Genomic DNA, 18,006 nt, shown 5'->3' on the forward strand with positions numbered 1-18,006 from the left:
ACACACACACACACACACATATATACTGACACTTCAGATTGCCAAGAGGTTGATCTTTCAACATGTGAGACCCCTATATGTACACACTTTAAAACAAATCTCATTGTTACATTGAGTTATAAATCCTGTAAAAATGTCTTAGCGTAAAAGGAAAATTGCTGTATTTGTAGGCTCGGAAATTGAAGAGGTCCCTAAACCTAATGTTAAGTGTACATCATAAATGGAGGCCTTGGTGTCTGCTTGTTATTGTGTTCATCCCACCACATATGAAGTACACACGCATATAAACTTTGTCATATTTGAGCACTGATGGCCTGCTGAACGTCATTATGAGGGCAGCACTTGTGTTATGATATATATGATCCCTTTGTGTTTGGTGTGTTACTGTTATGGTAAAGAATAAAGAAAAAAGTATATTTAATAACTGATTGGTGTCGTGATGTTGAATTTAGGTCGGCTAAAATGTAATATTGGGTCTGCTTCTAAAAGGACGGTTCAGCCTAAACTTCTGTTGTGTTTGAATACATGAGACTTGAGGAACTGAGGGTCAGTCCCTGCCCCATGTGTTCGGATGAAGGTCAACTGCTCTGAGGAGTGATGTGAAGGTTGTGCGCTCATGGAGGCTTTACTCTTCTGAGGTCTTTCGAAGCTGCCTTTCATACAGACTGAGTACATGATGAACAAACTGATACTGCTCCGCTGTCTGGATCATCCCACCTCTAAACACACAACAACATCAACAACAGCAGGAGACCAACTGTTAATATACGTCATCCACAGAATAGCATCTAGCAGTCCACTTTTATAGCACTTAACTTAACAAGAGACTATTATAACACCATATCTATGACTTTAGGGTGGCCTGGATACCACTGAGGCCAAAGAGCCCATCTTTATTCTGCTGCTGTCTCAGTACTCAAAACTGACACTCATGTTTAATAGAACACACAGTGAATATATTTTACCTGTCCAAGCGTAGCTGGCTAGTGGTCTTCAGGATGTCAACCACCCCTTCATTGCTTAGCTGCTGGCACAAGATGGAGGTAGCAATGAAACAGCCAGTGCGTCCAATCCCTGCACTGAGAGTAGAGGAAATGGTGTTTAAAAAAATGTGTCAGTCACGGAGAGCACAGAGATGACCAGTCAAAAGACAAATGAAATAAAACAGAAACATTTTATGTAAGCTGTGCCATTTCTAACTGGCATAATTCCACTAGAGCCATGAATAACCATATTCAGGACATGCACGTAGGTCGGTGTGATAGCCGAAGCAAGCAAATGCCCATCACATATTCACTTCAACTCCAAAAAAATAACTGAGCATCAGAATCAGAAAAAGCTTTATTTGCCAAGTGTGCAGCATTTATTATGGGATTTGACTGTTTGATTAATAGATTAAGAATAGATCATATATACACAAGTCTTTAGAGGGTTTCTTACTTATAGTCGGTTACAAAACTTCCATTTAAAATTTGTCAATGCGCACATACCTCATATATATATATATATATATATATATATATATATATATATATATATATATATATATATATATATATATATATATATATATATATATATATATATATATATATTCTAAATTATATTATATGTATGTGTGTTTGTGTGCGTGTGTGTTACCTGCAATGGACAATGACAGGGCCACTCTTGGATGGAGCCTGTTTCCTCGCTTCCTCCACTTCCTGAACTAACTCCAGGAGAGGCGGGGCCTTGTCTGGAGTTTTTTGATCTGGCCAGGATGTGTACCAGTACTGTCTGAGAGTGCGCTCCTCACCCTCACTCTACACACACAAACATTCACATTGCACATTTGCAGTTCATTAACACACATGTATACACAAGTGTGTTTCTAGCCTTTTAATCAGTACTGGGGCACAGCCCAATTACAAAAGTGTCCCCTTAAGGCCATTTCACACCACACCGACAGACAGACGCTTACCAATGGCGGCAGTGACCAGATTATAGCACATCACTTCTCAGACATTCAAATGCTGGGTAGTCACTGTGTCAGATTATGCGATTTTGACTCCTAAATTCTTGTTGTGACGCCGTGAAGCATCACAGATGCGGTGTCGGTTGTCGCCTAATATGACACACTATACGGGATGAAACGATTGATTTTTGCAGCCCAGGAATCACCACGTCAAATGCACTGTGGCCAAATTGGGCTGATATTGTGTAGTATGAACTCTGCATAATTCCTATTCAGCATGATCAATAGGTGAAAACAAGCTCTTACAGATTTGTCAGGGCTAACTCCGATACGACAAAATCTGACGAGGTGTCTATTGCCATCAATCTGTGCGTTGTGAATTGGCCTTTATTTTGATACTCTTTTTTGTTCCTCTTTTAGATATATAGAAAATGACCTGTCTTTACCTGCAGTACAGAGCGTGTTGCTCGTTTACAAGCTGCACATGCACTAAAGAGCTGCTTCATGTGTTGCCCATATACTAACACAAACACACATTCTTTGATTTATCTCTTTAAGATATCATATATGCAGATTTTGTGATTAAATACATTTCCTTCAATTATGTGAAACACTGCATTGCTAAGAATATTTGTTGCCATGACAGCAATGCCTCCAGAGGAAACAGCAGAAAACACACCTAGAAGCAGAAAAATATTGCGCTCAACATGGACTTCTCACTTTCTGTCCCTATTATCTTTCTACTCCACTTTCATGCAAACTTTTAGGAGGTTAGACTTTTCAGTAAATATGGGACTAGTCTTTATTAATTACATTATATTAAGTTATATTATAATTGACTTTTAAATGACTAATTCTTTAAAAAAGTGATGGCTTTTAAACAGTAATTAATCTGCATTTCTCAAGGTTTGTGGGGAATTCTACTTGAAAAGAGGATGCAAAATATGATACAGTAATGTGTCTCATTTTCATGGGTTTTGAAATTATTTACAGTGCCCCTATTATGCTATTTTAAAGTTTCCTCATTTTTTTTCGAGGTCTCCTACAACAGGCTTACATGCATCGAAGGTCAAAAAGCACTTTCATTTTCTCATAATATACATTGCACATCACCACATTGTTCCATGATTCCATGATGTAAACACTGTAAAGACAACAACAATGACGCTGATTTTACCAAATTAATCTGAGTACAAGTTTGATGATAAAACATTGGAAGAACTTATTAAACCCGAACACTCATCGCAAGGACGACTTGAGCAGGACGTTTCTCAGTGAAACGCTACTCAGTTTGAGGTACATTATGAGATGTTGCAACTGTAATTCCTCACTATCAGCATTAACAAGTGTATGTCCATCAACAAACCCATGTGTGTGTGTATATTTCTAATTTATTGCGGTGCACATGCAGGAACTGTATCAATAACAGTGCATATGTTAGCCAAGCACTAACTTGAATGACTGTAAGATTAAAGTTTGCAAAACAAATCTTTTTCCATCCTTTAACATTACTCAAAGTAGTGAGAACAACAGACAATCTGCATCAATAGACACAGTAATAGTGGCCCACAGCTGATTAGCAGAAGTATTTCAGTAAGACAGTAATAACGTGAGTTAGCCAGTTAGCCGGAAACTTACACAATATAAAACACAAAACTACATATTTTGAACACCCGTTAGAAAATATATGCATCAATAATTATTCATACTTACAGGTTGTGATTCTGAGAAGCAAGCTGGTCCAAATAAACTGGGTACTAACCCATATTTCAAGAGCAAGCGTTTTGCGAATCCCGCGTTAAACTCAGAGATTTGAGAAGCGGTCGTCAGTAAAATGACGTGTTGTGGGCTGGTCAAGTTGCTCAGTAACGTGACAATGACATGCTACATTTTGTTAATAGACCAAAACATTACTAAGATATACTTAATACTTCCTGATACTTTCCTATACTTTGCTATTGTTAACTTTGTTTAGTCACAATTTGTCTCAAAATGCTAACCCTTCAGTTGGTATCAGTGTGCCAGATAAAGTAATAATGAGAAAATATAAAATTTCTCTCAAAGTTTTGGTACAAATGTAAATGTTAATTAAGTCGGTTAATACATTAAAAGTCCATCAATCATTAGTTCACTTATAAATGAATATAAATGCAAGTCAGTTATTTTACCAAAACACACTCAAACACCAAACAGACCTTCACAGTGAAAATCCTTAGACTGTAGTCATCTGCCTGGATGACCTGTTTGACAGTGATCTCGATACCCTCACAGACGACGCTGTCCTCTGGCCAGTATTCTGTGCATTTCTGTGGGTCACACAGACAAATATGTTTATTTAATTCATATTGATATCCAGCACAGCTCATTTTAACCCATTCAGACAAAAATCCATTCACGATTCCTGATGACTCATTGAAATTCACCTAATTCACTGAAATATTTCTAGGCAAGTAAAGAGTCACCATCACCTGAAACAGGCGCCTTTATTAACTTTTTGACGACTGCAAAATGGCTTAAGCTACAAATTTACAAAGTAAACATTTAGGAATGTGGTTTCATCCCGAGTTATTGCTCAGTATTAAATAGTGACAGCACCAGAGGTTGGACAAGAAGAGCAATTTAGTGTTGATTCAAGTTTACAAAACCCTGATACTTAAAGAGGAAATCCATCTGAATAATCTAGGATTTTTAACCACTCAGCATGAAAGACTGATTCATCCCAATCGTGTGCGCATAGTATGCATATGGTATATGTGTACTGTAGATATAGCCAGACCTCATTTTTTTCTTCAATATTGGTGATCATGACGATAATGGGACAGTGCTCCTGCCAAACCATCCTCCAGAAATCCCCCACTGTGTTTACAGTGGGACCCTGTGTGGCGATGTAAGCCTTTTCTTTCTCACCATAGCCCTAAAACAGCATCCGATAAAAACAAAGATGTAAATTCAAACAACTTTAAATGGCTATTTTGAGAAAAAACACAAAAAACTTTTGGTAGTTTGTGATCCCATAATATATGTAATAAAAAGCTAACTCCATAATTGTCTATTCCTAAATATAATTTAGGGCTCATATATTTATTAGCTGAAATTTGAGGACAAATGACAGAATGTTACAGAAATGTTGCAAGAATTAAGCAATATTTAGAGCCCTCACAAAAATGCTAAATGATTAACAACCTTAAAAAAATGGAACGTTACACTACAAACTTGTTTATTTTGTCATTTTTTTATTAAAACAACTTAAATACTATATCAACCAGCAAAGTAACATTTACAATTTGATGCTAACACAGACTCACCTTCAAATAATTAGCATTGATGTAGGTGCTGAGAAAATCACCTTCCTCGTTTGCTTTTAAGCAAACTCTGCTATGTGTGTCTGCAATTTAGAGATAAGACCTTACAAATACAAAGGTATGCCAATATCAAGAACAAACCTCATTAGACTTTTCCACATATAACTGTGTACAGAGTGTTATACGCACTTGGTAGTATGGTTTTGTAGCGATTCTTCCTCACCACGCCGGGGAAATTATATTCTTTTGGGTCCACGAAGTTCATGGGTGTCTCCTGTTTCCAGCAGAATCCCAAGATGAGCAGTGACATCACGTTACGATCAATGTTTTGTTGTGTATATGCTTGTTACTGTGAATGATACTCACGTAGAACTCCGCCTGCAGTACAGCGTCGTCCAGTGCGCGCTTGTGCAGCTGCTCGGGGGTGAGCAGGTTGGATGCGTTCTGCAGGTATTCCTGTGTGCCCTGCTCTTTAGGGGACAGCAGTGCTCCATAGGGCTCTGTAGTGCCAGGGGTGCACATGTCCAACGTCAGCGACACGTTAGAACCTCTCCTGTCACAAAATCACAACAGAGTTTGTGCGATGCGATCATTCACATCACAACTGATTTCAGATTTCACGAGTTTTTCAAGTGTTAAAGTTAAAACTATTTTCACTACTTTTCTTTTTATAAGAGTCTGTTTTATGCACTTTATGATATATAATCCTGCATAAATGAAGTGGGAATTCATCTGTTGTTTAAATATTTATTTAAAATTGCCTTTTAAATATTGAACAATTGCTTTTTAATGTTTAATTATGACACAAGTGGTTAGCCTTTCCATCCTCACCACTTCTGCATTTATTCTTTCCTCATTGAAATATTTAGCACACTGTCACATTAACAACTTACCTAACAAAGCCATCATAGAATATTCTAACAGCAAACAACAACAAATTATTTATGAGACGTACAATACATCAAATGTGAAGCATCCAGAAAAAATAGCCCGTTTTATTACCTTTCCTGCAAGCCAACAGGTTTGACAGTGAGAGTGGCAGGGTCAGCTTCGGTCTTCATGTCCATAAAGCAGTCGAACACAGGCGTCTCCGGAACAGCATCCAGCTCGTAGAAATACTCCTGTTTAGCATCTGTCCATTCTGAATATGTAAAGGAGGGCTGCCTGCTCATGGACTGACGACGGTCGTCAGGGAAGCAAGATGGGTTGCCAGGCACCAGGGTTCTAATGCAGAACAGCGTCTGTTGTGACAGCAAAAGGGGAAAAAAGGAAAGTCCAAGCTTTACACAAAGGAATGAGTGCATGCTAAACAATGTAGGGTTCAAATCAGCTGCTGCAACACAGTTTATCTTGAGCACAAGTTATTGTATAAACAGGTTTGTCAACTAAAACTCTGAGTAGGCAAAAACATAAAAAATACTCACTCCAGTACCAAGGATGACTACACCTAAGAAGAGTGTGGCTATGAGGGGCAACACGCTCTCCACCCTCCATATCTCCATCTGCAGACAAGTGCATTCATGTCTTTTTGTTATTTTGTCACTTCAAAAAATGAATGACATGCAGCAGTGAATTCCTTTACAATATTATTCTGTCACATCAATCTTTTTTTATTCAGTCATTTCAGTTCTAGATCCGTCACCTGTTGATCATAGGCATCACTGGTGGAGAGAAGGTACTGAAGGAGATCCAAAACTTTATGTGCCGCTGGAAAAGCCCTGTATCCATTCAGCATGTAAAGGACCCACAAACCCTGAACACATCATCAAAACACATTTATTTTTACACATGCACACACACAAACCCTTCAAAAGGTAAAAGTGACCAAGCCTACATAACTAGGGATGGCAAAGAAAGATATGAGATGTTTTATTTGAATCACAAAATTTGTCTGAAACTGTCATTTGCGTTTCGGTAAGTTTAATGTCAAATGAATAAAAGAATATTGTTTTTTAAATATACGACCGTTTAAAAGTTTGGGGTCTGCAAGATGTTTGAAATGTTTTGAAAGAAGTCTATTATGCTCACCAAGGCTAAAGTAATATTGTGAAACAGTATTATTACATTTTAAAATAACCGTTTTCTATTTGAATATATTTGCTATATATTTGATGCATCCCCCCCCCCCAGTTCAAAAGAACAGCATTTATTTGAAATAGAAATCTTTTGTAACATTATACACGTTGTTACTGTCACTTGTGATTAACTTAATGCATCCTTGCTGAATAAAAGTATCAATTTCTTTAAAAAACTGACCCCAAACTTTAAAATGGTAGTTTATATATATCCGTCTCACACAGCTGTTTGCTGGTTTGTCAGACAGGAAAGCATGTGGTGCAGTTATTGACTACAGGGTCGATCACAGCAGACCCTGGAACAGCCTGTCTTTCTATACTTATGCACAAACACACTCAAACAGAAGGATATTCAAGCACACAGATAGACAGGCACACCACAACAACTGTTTTATAGCCGTTTACATGACAAAAGCCTTCATTATAAATTTAAAACACTCCTGGTTTCAAAAATGATTCAGCTACACGACATCATTATCAACTGTTTAATTTTAGCTAAAGCCAAATTTGCCACTTTTAGACAAAGCCAGAACATGGGAATAAATGAAATATTCTCATACATACAGCGATTCAAAATCAGTAGACAGTCAATGGTGTGCAATGCATACTGCATAAAGTGTGTTATGTGTGTATTAAGGATTTATTTTTTCATTATTTGAGAGCATGTGCATGAACTCACTGTGAGTTGAGACAGTGTGTACAACAGGAGGAAAGCTCCAGCTGTAACACTAGCTTTCAATACCCTTTCCCACAGAGCACCACCGACCCCTGGCAGGGGATCGTGAGTAAGTGAGGTGGCACTCTCCTGCTCTTTGGGTGCGTCCTCTCCAACAGGGGCTTCTGCCATGCTGCTCGCGAAACGTCCTGTCTTTAAACAACTGAAACAGACACAGACAAAACCATATTTACTAGAAGCAGAATAGAATAAATAATAGAATAAATAGAATCTAATCTAGAGCAAACAGGAGCAAGAATGCAGCTGAATGTAATCAGAGAGTAGTACACTCAGCCTCATAATTCATGGCATTGCTGTGGGAGGAATGACACATTTAGAGGTGGACTATGCAAATGAGACAGTGCTGCGGACATAACGCTAATGCCATTTACAGTGTGAACAGCACTGTAGCAATCTTGTCACAAGATCCATAATGATCAGCATTAAGAAAATATTTAAGGTTTGAGGAGCAGTGAGTAATGTTTCTAATTACATTACATTCACCATCAAATTTTTGAGTTTGATTACTGTTAGTCTACGGCTTTATTTTTCATTCATTACATGAGAACCATTGACCAAATAAGGAATCATATTTTCAAGTTTCAAAGCATGTTAAGGCATGAGCTCAATTCAGCTTATTTAAACTGAAATATTCCCACATCATGTGAGAGTTACTGCCGATAAAAAATGTATCACTTTTTTCTTCTTTTTTTCATAGGAGAAATGCTTATGACACACTGTGTTTAATATTTAACCACTTACTGTGCACTGATAGTGACTATCAGTTTTCAAAAGCATTAAAGGTGTACAATATCGCTGATAGAGTTGACATTTCGACTTATACATAAACATAAACCAGCCATATCATTTTGTTAAATCCATGATCCATAAATAAATAGAAAATGGAACCTAGCCACCAATTTATTCCAGTTTTCACTCAAACTGCTTTGCATGAATATTGTATTGGATACAAATTTAAAAATGCTTAACTTGTCAAATAATGTGTAAAATACTAGTTAATTTTGCGGTTGAAATAGCAAATAATCACATAGCCAGTATATATACATATATATATATATATATATATATATATATATATATATATATATATATATATATACACATACAAGCAAAAGTCAGACAGAGCATACTGTGTCACCTTTAGTGCAGAGTCAACACTCAGGGCTGGAGTGGATCACTCTGATCAATACTCCAGCTCCACACACACACACACACACACACACACACACACACACACACACACACACACACACACACACACACACACACACACACACTGAGTTTGCATATACAAGAAAAACAGTCACTTCAGCAAAAAATACACCCATCCCCCTTTCTTTCACTCCTTTATCTCCCTCTGCCCATCATCTCATTACTTCTCTTCTCTGCATTTCTCTCTTCTTTTCTTCTTTCCCCTGTTCTCTATTCTTTTCCTCTTTTATCTTTCTTTAATGTTTACCCCTCTCTCTTCATACCTCTGACCCTCACCTTCGAACGGTCTCCTTCTATCCATTTCACCTTTATCCATTTTTACTTCCCCCTTTCTTTTACCTCTCCTCTGTGATGAATATCATTCATTTATTTATCCCTGTACTCTATTCATGCAGCAGCTGGATGCTCTTGAATTATGAGAATGAGCTATAAAGAGCAGAGATCGCTGTGTTGAAGGAAACACACACATGCGTGCGTATACACACAACTACACACCCTTCTCAGATTGTCTTTCATCAAACCTAAGCATAATCATCTCAAGCCACATGCTAAATCAGCATTCAATTCCCAGCAACAAACTGTCCGACAGGGAGAGATGGAGAAAGGCATGTATCTGAATGAAACCAAGGATTAAATGGGCCATAAACAAACTATTTAGTAATGGAAATTATGTTTTTGTCCTTGAACGATTTGACAATATCTGTGTCATTTGTCAATGATAACTACATATATTTCCGACCATTGAAAAGTTTGGGGTTGGTACAATTTTTTTTATGTTTTTGAAAAAAGTCTCTTATGCTCACCAAGACTGTGTTTATTTGATTAAAAATACAATAAAAACAGTAATACCATGAAATATTATTACAATTTATTAATGTGATGGTAAAGCTAAATATTCAGCATAATTTCTCCAGTCTTTAGTGTCTCATGATCCTTTGGAAACCAATCTAATATGATGATGTGGTGCTCAAGAAACAAATTACAGGATTTTCAACTGCTTACACACATTTTCAAAACTTTGCCTCTTTTTTTCAAAACTTTAAATACAAATCCAAGAATAAATGCCTCACATCTCTTTCACATCAAACACCTTTGCCATAATATTATATTTTGGATATATCATATACACACAGTTATTCAAAACCTAAAGCTCTTCTTTCATGAGCTTCTATAATTTCTGTAACTGGCAGAGAGATGTTGAAAAATTCACAGTAAACTATTTTTTATTTAATTTTTTTACAGTAAGCATTTGTGGTTGTGAATACAGTATTACACCGTCCGAAAAACCTATAACTTGACCTTTGGCTGTATGGTTTTGCAGATTTGGCGTGTGGTTCTGGTGTTTGAGTGTCAGTTTTCAGAAATTGTGTGACAAGTAAGGATTTTGTGTGTAAGCAGTTGAAAAAAAACTTGAAAACAGTTGTGCTGGTTATTATTTTTGTGGAAACAGTGATAAAAAAATCAGGATACTTTGATGAATAGAAAGTTCAAAAGAACAGCATTTATTTACTGTAAAATAGAAACATATTATATTGTTATAAATGTCTTTACTGACACCTATGAGCAATGTAGTGCATCCTTCCTTTCTAAATAAAAGTATGAACTTAATGATTCTAAATTTTTGAACGGTAGTGTATATACACATAAATGTAACTTAATATTGAATTCAAATCTAAGGTCAAACTCTTAAAACTTATTAAATAAACTCCGTTAAGACTAATAACTTCTATTAAAACTTTTTAATTTTCACAAAATGTAAAACTTTGCAAACTCAAATCCTTTCTCACTGAGCTGCATAGCACATATCAATAATGAACTTATTATTGAAATTATATCTTATTAATATGTTGGCTTGAGAGAGCCATATATATATATATATATGCATGCTAGTGTTGTGTGTGTATACAAAAAGACTCACAAACACATTGCTTTCATAAACCAAAGCATGATCAAAAATACCCTTCACTCTCAGAGAAAGAACAGACATACTTCATGAAGAAACAATAGAGCACTTACTGTATAAAAAAAAGCAAAGTTAGGCTCACATGACAGTGACAAACGCCTCTCTCAGGACCTAAAACAAACTAGGAGTAGTGAGAAGGAAAAGAGAAATAGATATCAGTGAGATCAGAATTAAAAATATCAATTTAAATAGCCGTATTTATATAGCAGTAGATGATCATTCTTACTCATGCAGCTCTGTACAGGGCGCTACAGATGGCGATACAAGCAGAAGACACTGCGTGCCAAGTCAACCAACAGTATGGAGTCACTGAGCAGTATCGAATGAATAGCCCTCCATGTGTGTCTATCACAGAAAAATGACAGGTGGTCAAAATATTGCAGGAGAAGATATGATTAATCCAAGCAAGATGTCCAGAAATCAAACACAGTGCAGGCGACAGGCTAGACAAAAGGACTAAAAAACAATGAAGAACTTAAGGTCTGTGGGAGACGTATCTAAAACCCGAACACACTCTCAGTCTTCTCTACGATCAGTAAACAATAGCTGCAGAGGTCTGGTCTGGTGATGACGTGATCTACATTGGCATGGGGGTAACCATGGAAACAAATACACTCAGCAGCAAACGGTTTATATAGAACCACAATCAACACCCCCCTCCACACACAGACACACAAAGGTACACATACTCTGACACCCACACATACAGACACGCAAAGGGATCATGCAGCAGACAAAATCCATAGTGGAATAAAAGGAGAACCACAGTTCCCATCTGGCATAGACATTTCCTGCCTATTGTGTTCGAAACAAATATGAAATCCATTTCTCTTTCCACAGTTCTAATGAGATGCAAACTCATTATATAGGGCTTTTTAAAGCCATAATCTATAGCCAACCCTAACCAAAACACATACAAACACATATAAACAGCATAAACTAAACATAGACATATTGCACACCTCCGCAATGTACAATCAGGCAGACTTTACATCCTACACACTATTCTGAACTAAATCAAAGTTAATATGTCAGCAATCCTTTTAACAACAACAATGGAGGGTAATAACTGTTGGCAATTTAGCATGGCCTTATTTATATTCATTTTGGATACATTCGAAGTCTATATATCCATAAAATAAACATTTTTAATTCCCCTCAGCAAATAATTAGCTAATGGTAATACTGATTCTTTTTTCTATGCTAATAGTTTTAATGAAAGAAAACAGCATGAGAGAGAGAGAGAGAGAGAGAGAGAGAGAGAGAGAGAGAGAGAGAGAGAGAGAGAGAGAGAGAGAGAGAGAGAGAGAGATTACCTGCTTAATAGCATCCCTACACTATAAGGCCGGTATTTCATTGTGCTTGCTCGTATGAGAGGATTACGCTTTATGCTGGATGAGTTAAATCGGTGTGTTTTTGTTCTTCAGACTGGGCCCAATATTTGTGCTGCTGCACCTTTGGATTTCCATGAATGAAAGCTGTCATGGTTTCCAAAGAACCCACCTCTCTGTCTCACTCTCCATTTCTGAAACGCATAGCTGATGCGATTAACTGGTTGTATACATTTCAGAAATGAACGACAAAGACAGGGCCACAAATCATTTGTGAGAAAGAGCGAGAGAAAACGTAAGAGTCTGAAATCACGGGCAGGGGATTATTTAGACCAATCTCACTCCCCATGAAATATAGTCTGTCTCACTGGCTAAATGAATTGACTTAAAGCAAACATCCCTTTTTAATACTAATTCCTGCACAAACAGTCATAACATTGATCCAAAGTCTGCATTATTCAAACAAACACTCAAAAAAAAAAAAATATATATATATTAGTCTGACTGCATATAGCCCCCATATCTCCATACACTCATCAGTTATATATATATATTGCCTATATATATGGCAGTCTATCTGGAGAACATCAGTCACACAGCAAAAGGGATGAGATAGTCTACACTTGTTGAATGCCATTTAAGGATCCCAAATGCTTCCTCCCCATCTTCCAACACCCACCAAATGGGCTTTGTAAAATGATCCACTACATAACAAACTGATAAAATTAATCAGTTCTTCATCATCATAAACATGAAGACCATTTACTTCAATTTCCGACCAGTCATTGTGTTCACCAACCAAAGACAACCGAATGTTTACATTACTTATGATAGAATGAATGACACATCCCAACGGTGAGCTAGTTTTTTGTTTAAAGAACGAAACAGCCCGTAAAAACAGGAGTACATGCACCATACTGAAACGCCTCGCTGACTCGCTCATTGACTCGCTTCGCCTCTTCATTGATACCAACACTGCGTCGAGCGAGCGTCTCAGCATCCTCAAAAACACGACACGCGCTTCCACGGGATGAAATGGACACTGAATAATAATGTAAACCGCGCCGTCTACGGAAAAATAAGGATGCGCTCTTACCTCTCAGATGGGTGAAAGCGATGGAAATGAGCGCGGAGATTCGCGCAGCATCATTAATATTCACATCACAGCGCTCGCGGAGACGCGCGCGGAGGAAGAACAGGCAGCGGGAGACGCTGCAGTCGCTGCAGAGCCGAAAAGCGGCCCTCCATATGAGCCCGCCTCTCTCACAATGAGGAGGGTCTGTGTGTGTGCGTGCGTGCGTGAGCGCGCGCGTGTCTTAATATGCTCTGACTCTCGCTTCCGAGTATATTTTTGTTTCGTGAGATCCCTTTTGTAGAGTTTTCAATAGGTGTTGACGTGTGAGGTATTGTCTTTCGCGAGGCGGATGGTGCGATGCTTCGCTTCAGGCGGCAGCTGGAGGTGTAACCTAGGCAACGTATCTCGGGGTAGAATGGGATGGAGGGATTTAGTGCCCTCTGCTCTCTCCGGTCCCGTGAGCAATCACATTAGCAACAGCGTCATTTTCATAACCATCTGGTACTGTCCGGTCATTTTTGACTGAAAATTTTAACTTTTTTTTGGTGTGTGTGTGTGTGTGTGTGTGTGTGTGTGTGTGTGTGTGTGTGTGTGTGTGTGAAGAATTTTTAATTGTACGAAACTTGGTAACATTTTTGGCACTTGCAAAGTAAACAAAAAATAAATTAAAATAAAACAATAATAATAATGGACACGAATCACGATTCGAAAAAGCCCTGAAAAAAATAAATAAAAATTAGTCACACTTGTAATGTTCGCGGTCAAAAATGGCCGCATTGGAAACGAATAGGAAGCGAATTTCATCTAGTGGAAACGTTTGGTACTGAGCCCAAAGAAAATCTCATTTTTGAGATATCAACCCTAGTGAAAAAAAGTATACGTTATTGTACTTGAAATATATTCCCTTTTTCAATAGTGCATTGCAAGTATACTAACAAAAATTGTACTATCCTTAAATATATGAAAAGTATATTCGTGCTTTTACTTATTTTCACAATACAACTTTTAACACACTTTAAAACAATTATTAGTACATTTTTTGACCACCACAGGAGCAGCACCAGATAAGCAAATGAAAGCACGTGAAAATGTTTTCTTTCTTTCTTTCTTTCTTTCTTTCTTTCTTTCTTTCTTTCTTTCTTTCTTTCTTTCTTTCTTTCTTTCTTTCTTTCTTTCTTTCTTTCTTTCTTTCTTTCTTTCTTTCTTTCTTTCTTTCTTTCTTTCTTTCCTGCAAAATGAAGCACTGCAACCAAAACTACATATAGCATTATCAAAATCAAACTTTTGCACGAAATGGCACACACTTCATTCATATTACCAGATTTTTGTCTAACCAACTACACACTGTTGGGCATAATGAAAAGCACTCTCATCTTTATGCTTTGCCATAGGCTAATACTAAAATAGTTCAAATTGTAGAAAATTCTTCAGATTGTTCACTGCATGCACAGAAATATTTGCAGATACACACACATACTCTTGAAACATTTCATTTTTTATTTTTCACCAAACAAATCAGTGCAACATATGCACAGCAGATATATTTACACTGGACTGAAATATGCTCACAAAAAAGTTTGAAGTGTTAACAGTTAACCATTGAGGTGTTTGGCCAGGTGGCACATGTATTGGCCAATTAGCTCATGTAGTGTCATTTTGAATGGTAGTGTTTTGAAATGACAAACATGTGACTTTATGTCAGATTGTTGTGTCTTAAAAAGTGCCATTTTGAATGGCAAAATGTGTGTAAAGCAGAAAATGTGTTTAGACTTTTGGAGACTTGAGAAGAGGTTTCACACACTGACACTCTGTGTGTCAGTTTAAATAATTGTGCTGTGTATGTCATTTTAGTGTGTTAGCAATTGGAAAAAACTGTATTCATCATTTTCTATTATTGGAAACCCACAGACTTAATTTTCCATAAGTAACTGCTTCCATCTAGTGGTGCTAAACTATAGCCTGCATGCTGCATTAATAACAACGTTAGCAGCGCCACTCGTGGTCATCATACGCAATCGTAGCATGAGTTTTGGGGACCTGGGTAACAATACACTTTTGGCACTTTGGTTATGAGACTCTGAAGAACCATGTGCATCTAGATGTATATAACTAGCTGTCACACTCTAGAAATATTTCTCATGTAAATATTTATGTGGTTTGTGTGGCATTTCTCTACAGAGGCTGGTGTGGTTGCTGCTGCTGTTATAGCGCTGTTATACTGGCATAGCTTTGGCTGTGGGAGGAATGGCACAGGTATAGGCTGGCTATGGCTTCTGTTTCTGTGGAAGGGGTGCTATAAGCCTAGATACAGCTGCTATAGCTGATGCTGCTGCTGCTAAAAAATACTGTCCAAACAGAACAAAACCCCAGGCAATTTTATTTCTACACTTATTTATATGTTCAAAAAGCTTAAGTTTGACTTCAAACCCTGTAAAACCTGACATATGAAAAAATCTAGTTTTTTAATGTAAGAGAATGTTTTTTATTTAGAAATATAAATTATTATATAAAAATATTGCATACACAGTATATGTATATATATATATATATATATATATATATATATATATATATATATTTAGTTGAGAATCATTTGAGTAGGCCTTAAGTAAGAAAAAACACTGATGAAATAGATGAAAATTCTATTCATCAATTGATGGAATTCTGATAATTGTTTGTAATGTAAACCAATGAGATCTTTATAACAGAACAGCACACTACTAACACAAATTGTATGTAAATATCAGTTGTCACTCTATATCTCCTAATAATGTCAGTAAGATGACATTGAAATGCTTAGTTTTATCAAAGATCTGTAGTTTTTATTGTAAGTAGCAAAACATATAATGCAATGCAATACAATGATGATTGAGAGATGCACAAAATCCCAATGTATCATTTGATACATTTTAACATGATTTTTTCACTAAAAAATTATGTATGGATAATCAAGTAAACCTAAGTTGCTTCAGCTACCCTTGTGAAAAATAAATATACTAAAATGTACAGCCTACTTTTATTTTATATACTACAAATACATTTACATATTTATGTACTTAATATAAATACCCTGCAATAGTACTTTTAGTATACTAAATTGGTATACTTAAAGTCTGCTAAATTAGAACAACTCATTTTGTACTTAATGCACTTGTCAGTGTTGTGTTTCTGTTTAGTTTGTTGTCTTGTCTTTCCATCATTATCAGTTCAGTTAATTCACCTGTGTCTAGTTAATTATCTGTTCCGCCTGTGTTTCTGTAATTAGTGTTCATCAGTGTCTGTATTTAGTTCTCTCAGTTCAGTTAGTCCTTTTCCGTTCTCGTCTATGGTTAGTCATAGTCAGAGTCATAGTCATAGTTACGTCATGTTTGGTGTATGTAAACCTTCTGCCTGTATGTATGTGAGTGAGTTAGTAAAACGTTTGTATTGGAGCCATTGGCCTCGTTGTCTTCTTCAACCTACACCACACCGTGACAGCACTTTAGTTGCTGAGGTCCAACTAAAGAAATACTTATTGATTGTGCTAAAGTGGAACTATTGCAAGTTTATAGGTACACTTAAAATCTCTTGCATTTATAGACTGATATTATACAGAGATCATACTATCCTTACTAATATTGATATTAAACACATTTTAGGCTTAATATTAAGAAATGTGCATTGTGCAATAAAGAACTCCAAATAAAGTTTAATTCTAATATTTATATCAGTAAGTCTCAAACGATATGTCAGTAAATATGTTAATGGATTTGTAGTATATTTATTATGAAATAAATGTATTTTAAATACATTTTGGTATAGGTTTTTCTCCACTATACTATACTAACAATATAAAAGTTATTCTTACATTTATAAAAATCAGTAAAGATTTCACAGCAACAAGAAATGTACCACGACTTGAAGAGAAACGTTCTTGGTATTATACTAAAAGGCCTTTTACTTGCTGAAACTTAAACAGGTGATTCTTTAAATTTGTGACTTGTTGTGGAGGATGGTACTACTTTTATAAATGATCATATTTATTGGCCTACCTGAAAAAAAAAAAAAAAAAAAAAGATTAAAAAAAGATGTAGGCCTACATTGAATGAATACTGCCAGCCATATCTAGGAACCAGAATATCAAAACTGAACTGTTTTTGACTTGGACAAACAGTAACCAACAACAACCTAAAACCACTTAACAAAGAAAAAAGAAAGAAAAAAAACTCCCATAATGCTCTGGCAACCACCCACAACACCCATTGTGGTGGCAAGTTAACTTTCTCTATTTTAAGAAAATGTAAAAGATTACTTTAGACTTGCAAAATTAATTTACAAACATCCATAGACTATTTATACATATGCAAAGTTTTCAGCAA

The 18,006-nt window shown here is 36.4% G+C and overlaps 1 protein-coding gene across 1 annotated transcript; it reads right to left on the reverse strand.

Annotated features, from left to right (window-relative positions):
- Nucleotides 1–625: 625 nt before the first annotated feature.
- Nucleotides 626–8,178, reverse strand: ptpn5 (protein tyrosine phosphatase non-receptor type 5; the record flags this gene model as incomplete). The annotated part of the gene is made up of 12 exons (XM_081352767.1): nt 626–719; nt 966–1,079; nt 1,642–1,802; nt 4,150–4,260; nt 4,731–4,868; nt 5,260–5,339; nt 5,446–5,530; nt 5,623–5,809; nt 6,259–6,497; nt 6,681–6,758; nt 6,899–7,009; nt 8,011–8,178. The coding sequence occupies 12 exons, from the start codon at nt 8,176–8,178 to the stop codon at nt 626–628; spliced, it is 1,566 nt and encodes a 521-aa protein (XP_081208893.1).
- Between the last annotated feature and the right edge of the window lie 9,828 nt (nt 8,179–18,006).

The sequence above is a fragment of the Scardinius erythrophthalmus genome, assembly GCF_964197995.2.
Source record: "Scardinius erythrophthalmus genome assembly, chromosome: 2".
NCBI classification, from domain to species: domain Eukaryota; kingdom Metazoa; phylum Chordata; class Actinopteri; order Cypriniformes; family Leuciscidae; genus Scardinius; species Scardinius erythrophthalmus.